General features: G+C 36.9%; 1 protein-coding gene across 5 annotated transcripts in view; it reads right to left on the bottom strand.

Annotated features, from left to right (window-relative positions):
- Window positions 1-232: 232 nt before the first annotated feature.
- Window positions 233-10,614, bottom strand: part of LOC135197086 (uncharacterized) — a 230,264-nt gene continuing 219,882 nt past the window's right edge. For all 5 annotated transcript variants that reach the window (XM_064224039.1, XM_064224036.1, XM_064224041.1 and 2 more), the window contains one exon: window positions 233-738. In XM_064224039.1, coding sequence (XP_064080109.1) covers window positions 661-738 — 78 coding nt within the window. In that variant the 3' untranslated portion in view covers window positions 233-660. The remainder of the gene's footprint in view (window positions 739-10,614) is intronic.

Below are 10,614 nucleotides of genomic sequence, written 5' to 3'. Positions count from 1 at the left end.
ATCAAATCTACTAATAAACACAATCTGTATTAACACTCATCCAAAGGTCCAAAAGAACAAAACTTTGTACAAAATGTAAATGAACAAAGCCATTACCACAAAAAAGTTAGAACCTTAGCAAGGTTAAATCAGCTTCATATTAAATTATACAAATAATTTTACAAAATCATGTATTACAAAAAATCTGAAAATGGCTACTTACAGTTACAATGTCTAGAAATGAAATCTATCCTTCAGGCCAAAGAATAGCAATGATTGGCAAATTTGGGAGGATGACAGCTAATTAAACAACATGACCCAAAATTATTCAAGTTTTCTTTTTCACTTATCATTAATTAAGGTCTGTTGTACAAAATACATGGTGATTCTTAAAGCCAAAATAAAAAACTATTAGTAATACTTGTCACTAATCCAAAACATGTTAGCTCATTAATCCCAATATTCAATTGTAATGAAAATTATGTTGTATATTTACAGCACTGTGGCAATCTTATCACTCAAATACAATTTTTCTTTCATTCCAGTAGATTTCAACTATAACAAGTATCATTTCAACAAAGAACAATACAAAGATTTGTTGAGGTAATGTGTAATAAATCTTATTTTTGTATCCCTTCGGAGTTAAACCACTTACATATAATAAAATGTAATTATGAGGATTTAAACAGCAAATAATTTAATCATCCCACATTCCAAACATGAGCCCTGGCTTGTTGAAGGTGTACACTGCTGACAATTCTGCAATGCAAAAGCACCTTGTGAAACTGAACCAATGAAAGCAAATAGCTTTTACTTAACAATACTCTTCAGTCAGCATAAAAAAAATTTATGATAGGTCAAGTCAGCATTGGCAGCATAACAATGATCTTGTCTACTTGCTGGAGAAAAACTCCTCCTTCTATCAGGCCAAAAACAAATGAAATCATATGGTTAGGTGGTAAAGATCAAGGGGTGTTAGGTAAACAGCATTGCAATGCTTATTTCTCTTTACTTCAGTGCCTTCTTCCCTGACAGTTGTGGACTCACGTGGGGAGACAAAGTCTAAAGGTCTATTATCATAACCACAGCCCATTTAAAAATAATAATGGTGCAGTTTATTCTTAAAATCAGTCACGACAACAGTTAACAAATAAAGCACTAACTATCAAGGAAGTTCATCTTGACAAGGCTTTACCACATTAATTATAAGAGTTCCTTCCCTGAAGAATTGTTGGGCTTTATCAATATGATACAATATCAATAACCTAAAACTAAATGTTTTCTGAAACTCAAAGGTTTTTATAAGGCATTACATGTATTTCAGTATTATTTTTATCTTCTTACTATTATTAATTAATGAATAGAATTACAAAATCATAGGGAAGAAAATTTTGATGCCATTAATGTGTCAAGCAAGCTTTCACAAATTAAAGCACTTATGTGAATAAAAATTGAAACCAGTTTAGAGAAGCATGGTAAAATCGAATGAAATTAAATAAATATAAGCTAACATTTTTTTTTAAATATTTCCAACACTAACAGCAGCTGAAGTCAGAAAAATTAAGGCAAAATGACATGAAACTTAATAATACTCATAGTATTACAGCTTCACTTAAGCCCCTGAAACATAGGCTGTTTGAGTAAAGGTAATGAAAGACAGGTGTTATTGAGCACCATGGAATCATAGCACCTAACACAAATGAAAATGTCAATAGCACTATGGAATTAGTGATGTAAAGGAACTTTACTCATATTTAAAAAGCTACTAATTGCACTTTCATTTCAATTTCATGCAAGACTTCCAGTTGCAATGTAACTCTTTAAAAAAAAACTTGCAGGCATGAGTTGAATTCCTCATTAAAAATAAGAGAATTTCTTTGAATCTTTATACCATGGATGTAGCAAATACAGATAACATGGAACAGATAGGGTAATGGAGTATATCTTGGGAGGCTATGTGTTATAGATTAGCTTATGCAGATGATATGGACTTTTGTAGTGAAAGCATCCAGGAAATTGAAGGAAAAATAATTGTTTTTAGAGAAGCTGCAAATCAAGTTGGCCTGGAAATAAATGAGGCAAAACCAAAATCTTGAAAATTTCAAGGCAAGACAGGTTTCTGGGTAACATCAGGTATAGAAACATGGAGTTGGAAGCTGTCGAAAATTTCAAATGCCTTGGATCAACAGTTACAGCTGAAAATAGAGTAGAGGAAGAGGTAAAACTAAGAATAGCAGTGGAAGCCAGATGTACTTGGGCTTTAGTCAAAGTTCTCAATAGCAATATGTATATATCTTATCAAGGAGAACAAAGGTGAAGGCCTATATAACCATTATTAGACCCGTGTTAACGTACGGTTGTGAAACCTGGAGGTTGACAAAGGATCTGGAATGAAGGTTGGAAGTGTTTGAGAACGGAATCTTGAGGAGGATGTGTGGACCGGTCTATGATGCGTAGAGGGGGCAATGGAGAAGAAGGCATAATAATGAACTGAGGGAAATGACAGAAGTACTCCAGATAACAAGCACAATTATGGCTCAAAGACTGAGGTGGGCAGGGCATGTGGCCAAGGCTCTTGAGGATAGACTGATAAGCCAGGTTACTAGAGGACACCCAGAGTGCAGACCACCTACAGGAAGACCCTGCATGAGATGGTCTGATAACATAAAATGGGACATGACAAAGTTTGGAGTGGATGGTCCTGGGGATTGGTAGGATGTTGAGCAGGACCATGGTCATTGGAAGCTTCTTGTAACGGCAGCAAAGAGTCATGGAGGCCGCACCCACTGGAGTGAGTGAGTTATCAAGAGCAGAACAAAACTTATGAATAATCACTGTCATTTGTTAAGTTTAGTTCCATAGCAAAATTCTGGCCTGCTCCACAAGCATCTCTCTAGAAATGCTTACACCTTCGCCACGGCGGAGCTTAAAACCTTCTAAGCACACTGTCAAATTCTGATCTCATGGCACCCTTCATTGTTTATCAGCACTTCAAACTTGTCTGCTATTAATTTTCAGCAAAAAACTAAAAATCTGCTGGAGAGAGAGAGAGAGAGAGGATATCCATTTGCAAGAGTCTAATAAAGGGATCGGCTCCCCGTATTTAGGGTCTTTTGATGAGGAAAAGGCTAATTGGAGGGGTTGCTGTGGTAGTGTTTAACACTCGCCCCAGTTTTATACCGACACCTTTTATATAGGTGAGCGAGTCAGAGGCTTCTGACATGTCCAATTTAGCAGTTCTCTGGTATTATATCAATATTTTACTAGAAATAGTGCTAAAGCAGACACATTTCACTGGGCAACACGGCTGAGCCCAGAAATACAGTTTTATTAAGAATATTGAGAATTTTAGTAAAACTGTTGTTTTACATATTGTATGCAATTATATTTGTCATTATTGTCACATTATTGCACTGTAATTTATGAACATGGCAAACATGTGCCATTTGCATTCTGCTGATTTTACATTCTTAAAATCATCAGCTGATTGCATTTTACCATCATCATCACAGCCAATTGCTCCTAATGAAATGCATTTCTGAGATTTATTTTATATATAAATTATCAAAGTTTAAGAATGCAAGTTACTTTATTTATAAGTGCAGTGAATTAAATGGACTAAAGCTTTGATTCCGCCAGTTTCCGATTTTGCTTTTGCCTCTTCCACATTTTGTAGCCTGCACATTATTAGTTTTTTCTGCCACAGGTACAATTGCAAATTTAGTTGCATAATTTTTGAACACTTCCCTCTCTACTGAGTGAATGATAAATATATTATGGAAGTCACCGTTAAAAATGAGAAAATCTTCATCAAGCTGATAACTGTAATGCAACCTTTAATAAACGTGTGTTAGTTACAGTAGCTGACATTGGCAACGGCCGTTTCTCGGTTTTATTATGTCAGTACTTGCTGTTGTTTATTCCAGTGTCTTGCAGACAGTAGTGAGTGGTTGTTAATCATAGTTGAGTTGTATAAAATTTAGGCCAAATCCCAAGCACTGGGACCTATGAGGTCATTCAGCACTGAACTGGAAACTGACAGTAAAAGGTTTGAAAGGTGTAACAGGAGGAAAACCTCGCATTTGCACTAAGAATAAAGTGTTAAGAGAGGGTGGAAAGTAAGATGAAGAAAGAGAATATGAAAGGAGGTACAGTAAAAGGAACAAAAGTGGTTGCAGCTAGGGGCTGAAGGCATACTGCAAAGAACCTTAAGTAATGCCTACAGTGCACCACATGAGGTCCACTGATGGCACTACCCCCCTATGGGAGTTAATTATAAGAAATAGTGATGAATTCTTAGACAAAACACAATGTTGGTAAGTCTGGCTTAATGTATGAAGATTTGGATTTAATTTAATGAACTTTGGCTTCTAGGCCTATTTATTAGTTTAACTCAGATATAATGTGTTATTAATGGATATAATGTGTTACTAATGTTACCTACTGAAACCAAGACAGGCATAAAAAACATAGCATTGCGTAAGCTACTGAAAATACATCTTGCACTATACACAACGCATATGATGAAATCATGTTTGTGGATGAAATTTTAATGATTGGAAAATACAAGAGTATCTACGCAAACTTTGGTTCTTTTGTATTCTGTATGTTTTTGAGTTTTACAGAATGTTTTTGTTGGAAATAAACTGTGTTCGTGTATTCATTGCGTAAGCTTCAGTTCCGAAATCTGAAAAATAAAAAAAGCAAATGTGTGGCACCGCCTCCGTAGCCAATCAAGAACTAATGGCGGCTGATTAAAATACGTCTTGGATTTTGAGAGTTCCTGGACTGTGAAATGCCAGACTTTCAAGGACAGACTGTATTATTTTCATTATAAATATTTGTTGTGTATTAATTTCATTACCAGTAAATCGCAATAAGTTATAATCAACGTGAAAGTTTATTTTGGTTATACCTACTAGTCTAGGCTTACTATGCCCTTCTCAGTTTTGCCAGATTCCACTGATAATGCATATTACTTCTAAGTAACCATGTAGTCTATTACTGTTTTTTAAAATAAACAACCACTTACTAGTTCATGTAAAACTTGTATAAACAATAGTGAGTACTGATGTGAGAAACCAAATCAAGAAACAGCCATTTGTGCCAGACCTCCTTGTGCCAGGGGAATTTTTGCGTAAGTTGGGCACGGTCTCTAAAAATGCTAATAAATGCCTACTTATAGAGTATGAACACTAGATATGACCCTAATCATTCTCCCTAAGTATTAAGCTAACTTTTAAATGACATTAACCAGCCTGAGAAGAGCCAATTCTCTGCTACTATTTCACCGGCCAACACAGGTCGAACCCAGAAAAGGGATTTTGACGAAGGAAAAATCTATTTCTTGGGGAAGACCTGTGTCGCCCGGTGAACCCATCCCTCTCTTCTCCTTGTCCCCCGCCCTTTAGCTGGCCCAAGCTTGGGTGCATAATCCAGGAATGAAGGTTTCAGGCAGAGGTAGTAGTAGTAGCGAGCGGAAGGTAGACGTTGTAACAGCACCTATCTAGAGAGGGATTTTGAGAAGAGACTTCTAATTGGCAAAGTATCTGTGTTATACCGACACCCTATTGTTTATAATAGGGTGAGCGAGCTGGAGGTAGTAACTCCAGCATTCCTTATGGCTTTTTCTCTGGTATATTTAGCATCTATTTATACCTAGAAATGTGTGCTACAGGAACATTTCACCGGGTGACACAGGTCTTCCCCAAGAAATAGATTTTTCCTTCGTCAAAATCCCTTTAGTATAAGGCTCAAGAGGTCTAGATAAACTAATCCTTTATAAAAATAATAACAAACTTTTAAATGAAATTAAAGTTAATGTAATTTCATTTAAAAGTTAGCTTAATACATTACCCTTAAAAGGAAATAAATGTTTGGTAAAAAATATAGGTGTATGAAGATACATACTTCAACGTATTTCACCTTTTCTCTCCCTCTTCTGACTGACCAATCTATTTTTAGAAGTCTTCTCAATCACTTTTAAGAAATTCTTTATTCTGTCTCTTAATCTTTTTTCGGAAATACCTTTTCGTGAATAAGCAGTGCTTTTTTTTATTTGGACTAATATAACTCTTAGTTATGTGTCTATGCTTTAGGGCAGTACATTTACAGTTATAGACAGTAAAGGTATAAACAGATCAATTAGAACTCATCTACCACTAACTGAGAGAGAGAGAGAGAGAGAGAGAGAGAGAGAGAGAGAGAGAGAGAGAATTGTCTTTATATTAGTATTAAGCTAATTTTTAAATGAAATTAAAGTTAAAAGTTACTGTAACTCCATTTAAAAAGTTGGCCTGAGTAAGTTTTCAATGCAGTTGAGACTGGTGTATGGTGGAAAGAAATGCCCAAGAGAACATTTATTTATAAGGAAGAAAAAAAGTGCTCCAGGTTTCAAAGCATCTAAAGGTTGAGTGTGTGTTATTGTGTGGCAATGCAGCTGGTCATATGATTAAACCCATGCTGTTGTACTGTTCCAAAGGCCCGCGTGCTTTGAAAAATAGACATGAACATGCTGCCAGTGTTTTACCGATCTAATAAAGAAGCATGGATGGCAGTCACACTGTTTAATGACTGGTTTCACAATTGCTTTGTATGGGAGGTGGAAAAATATCTGTCTGATAAAAGAATAGACTTCAAAGTATTGCTCATCAAAGTTAATTGCCCAGGCCACCAGGAAAACATCAAGATTGGTCACCCTAACGTTGAAGTTGCATTCCTTCCTAAAAACACCACCTCTATATTAAAACCGATGGATCAGCGAGTAGGGTAAACAATCACGGATGATCCATCATCATCACGCTGGCCGGGTCTTATTCACTCGATATTTAATTGGTGAAACACGAATACAATTACAACTTGAAGCATACCATTCAAAAGATTGAAGTTTCATCAACATAAAGTGATATATGAAAGCCCCATACGAACTAAAATAAGCATGTGACGCTCTTTGTAAAATATGTTTTAAAGGCAGTTTTAAAATCCAATATGGTGGCTATCGTCAGGCTGGCCAGCCTAACCACGGACAATCCACCTTCTCTCCCAGCCTTCCTAGCACTCATTTGAAGAATGTTAGTGTATATATGTAACGTTTATTGATCTTACTCAAGATTACAGTTGTAATCAGCACAATAAAACAACATTTTGTTGCCTATATTAGTGAAAGTATGAAACTTGTTATTCCCGGGGTCATGGTTTGAACTGCATTCATTTTTACCTTGTAATCGGTGGTTTTATCCTTACTGCTATCACAACTGAAACTCCACAGTGCTTATTTAATTGTAATTATACACATTATTGGTCTTAATCCACTCCAAATTGCACTTGAACCACGTTGCTGTTCCTGGTTCCTAAGCGCTCACTCCACGAACACAGTTACGAGCAGCAGACGACGACACTGTTTATGAGATGCAAAGCATTATTCCCTTAATTGTTTACTTTACTCACTATTTAGTTTAACTTTACTTTGTTACTTCAAAATGTTTATTTAATTCATGTCTATTATCCCTTTTTTGCAACCAAATCACCCCGAAAAATTACAGATATTTCTAAAGCAGATACAATCCAATGTTTCTAACCTCGTCATACATCTGGCTGCCAAAAACCATCGCGGAGCAGAAGACGGATTAGAGGATTATAATTTTCTTTTTCTAGCGCTTTTCATTGATTTAAGCCTATATTAGTATTTTGATTTTTTTTAATAACTGTATGCCAGAAATAAATGTAACCTGTAATGTTTGCCTGCTATGAATGGCAAAATCACCGTTGCCACATTAGTGGAGCTTCACACATATGCCAATGCATTATTATAAACTGTTTCCATGAATTCTAGTTGTCATAGTAATGCAATAATGATAAAATTGCTTTAATAATTATGTATATATACTTCCAATACATAGGCTAATTTCGCTAATTTCCACGTTTTGTGTAAGTCTTATACCCAGTTTGGAGGGTGAACACATACCAATTGGCAACAGTGTATAAATATATCAGGCAATAGTCAGGTAACAACTGAGTGAATCTTTAGATATATACACCAATGTAAACTATTATTAGAGGGATTAATGGAAAAATCATAGAAAATAAGTTTAAACTGAAGCAACTTTCAGAGAGAGAGAAGGGAAGGTGAAGGAAGGAAGAAGGACAGGGGTGGCAGTGGAGGTGGGGGGAGAGGGTAGGTGGAGCTTTTTACTCCTGTGTTCGTATCCATTTCTGGATAATGGAGTTTTTGTCTCTTGGTACAAGGACAAGTGTCATTATTCTTTATGATTAGTGATTCATGTCACAATACCCTTATAAATTACGGCACAGGGTGTAATACACTATAGCAAAATCTCATTCTGATACGAGTGTTCGTTACAGAAATATTGCCAAAAAACGTGCTTGTACTGTCTCTGAAACCCATAGTAGGTATGCTGCTTAGTTGTAAATCAAGTTTTTTGTAATCAGTATTTTATACAAGCTAGCTATTGTATAAATTTGTATTTTTCTCAATCAAAACATATGCCCCTCAATGCTAACTTTCCTCTTTTAACGACTTTCTGGTCATTGCAAATTCGGCCCCATTATGGTGTGAAAACAGACAAGAGGCCCAGGGAGCGAAAGCGATTGCGTCACACTACGGCGGTAATCTGGCAGTAAAACATCTTCATATATCCAAAAAGTAAATAATACAGATATATATGTGCATACGATTATAACAATTACATGAATAGCTGATAACAATCTGTATGAATAACTGGTAAACTGTTCTGCAAGAAAGTTGAGTATATAGCGATTCATTTACAATTGGTACAAAAGTCAAGATGTCATGACACCATATTACAGGACTTAAAAAAACGTTCTAATTCCGAAAAATAATTACTTAAATTTGAGTCAGGAATCGAGTTACTTTTTCAAAAACGAATATTTTCAAATTAATCATCATAAATATGTAAAATATTGATGTTTTACTATTTACTTAAATAATTATCTAGTGCACGCTTCGTCGTCATCTTCTACCAAAACCATAGTTTCCTTAAAAACGTCGTGGCAAGAGACCGTTTTATGATTGCTGTGATGAAAGTGCCCCAGCATCTATGGATACAAGTGGTGTGTGGATTTAGCACAGGAAATGGGAAGTTTGTTGACACAAGCGACTCAGCAAACACCAAGATGGCGTCAATCTTCTAAAGTTTTTTAATCGTAAGTAAAAATTTTGAAAGCGTTTTGGTGTTGTGGGCCTGCGTTGGCCACCCTTTTCATTACCCTTGTTTAAATCTTAAAATATGGCCTTAATTAGTAACTTTGGAGTAGAGGTCTTTAGCTCCTTCTCTCACCAACAACAACTTGTGACTGATGACCATCTGCAGTGTCAGGACGTGTTAAAAGTACTTTTTCGGAGGGTGGCCAGCCATGATAGTTGGTGAGTTGGCCAGTCCAAACGGTGTTTTATCCTAATTGCTGTATCTAAGGCTAAATACACTGAGAAAACATTCACAATGCTTAGGGAGTCTCTTGAATAAAGTGAAATGAAGTTTTTATTGTAAAACTAATATTGTAATACCTATCTGAACACCTGAATAAGCCCTGGTCACTTACCAGCCCGAACCCTCATTTATTAAAAATTTACCAAATCTTTGGTTAAAATAAACGATCAGTGTTGCCAATCTCCTGGCAAACACCCTCGTTACCTAGTTACCAGCCCACCGCTGGTAGCCCTGCCTCATGGGCCGGTCACACCTGCCCTCTCACGTCAATCATAACTCAATAACTCTGTATGAGAGGGGAGGAGGGTGGGAATAATTCAGGTGTTCAGGTAGGTATTACAATATGTTTTACAATAAAAACTTCATATTGCAATACACCCCCTGAACACCTGAATAAGCCCGATTAACAACATTAATTTGGAGGTGGGGAATCAAATCTGCCTGGCCCTCCACTGTACCAGTTGTCAATCAATATATTAAGCACTCACCCGACTGATTTTCTTTACCAGAATGCATTTGGAGACGAGTACCCGAGTCAGTCTCAAGTTCATTTGTCACTCGTCCAAACTAATCTCCCATGTGTGACCATCTAGGCCTCCCATGTGTGGAAGGAAAGACTCCCTGCACCTCTACTCTAAAGGTCAAAACTCATTGAGTGCGGGAGAGATACAAACCTGTTTCCTCTCAGCTGGCTATGTGCCTCACCTGAGTAGAGGAAAACTGAAGACCTCCCATGTGGCTCTAGGCCTCTCATGTATGGAGGGAATCTGAAGACCTCCCATGTGGCTCTCGGCCTCTCATGTATGGAGGGAAACTGAAGACCTCCCATGTGGCCTTAGGACTCTCCTGTACGGAGGAGAAATCCAAAAACGTTGTGGTGTCTGTCCATCGGTGTGTCCGCGACGGTGTCTTCGTTCATAGTGCTGTCCTCTCCTGTAGTGTTGTACCTGCCTGTCTGTTCTATGCCTGTTAAGTGGAAGAATACCCTCAGATAGACCCAGACCTGTTCTTTCCTATCTGTCCTAATACTTGATATCCTTTCGTGATATGTCCTATCATGAATACCTCCTACATATCCCTAATATTTGCTCCCTACTCTAATACTAATTCTGATCACTGACTCGTATTAACTAACGGCTATCCCCTATAACTGCTCCCACTGCCACGA

The sequence above is a fragment of the Macrobrachium nipponense genome, chromosome 18, assembly GCF_015104395.2.
Source record: "Macrobrachium nipponense isolate FS-2020 chromosome 18, ASM1510439v2, whole genome shotgun sequence".
NCBI classification, from domain to species: domain Eukaryota; kingdom Metazoa; phylum Arthropoda; class Malacostraca; order Decapoda; family Palaemonidae; genus Macrobrachium; species Macrobrachium nipponense.
This window is presented reverse-complemented; position numbering and strand designations above follow the sequence as displayed.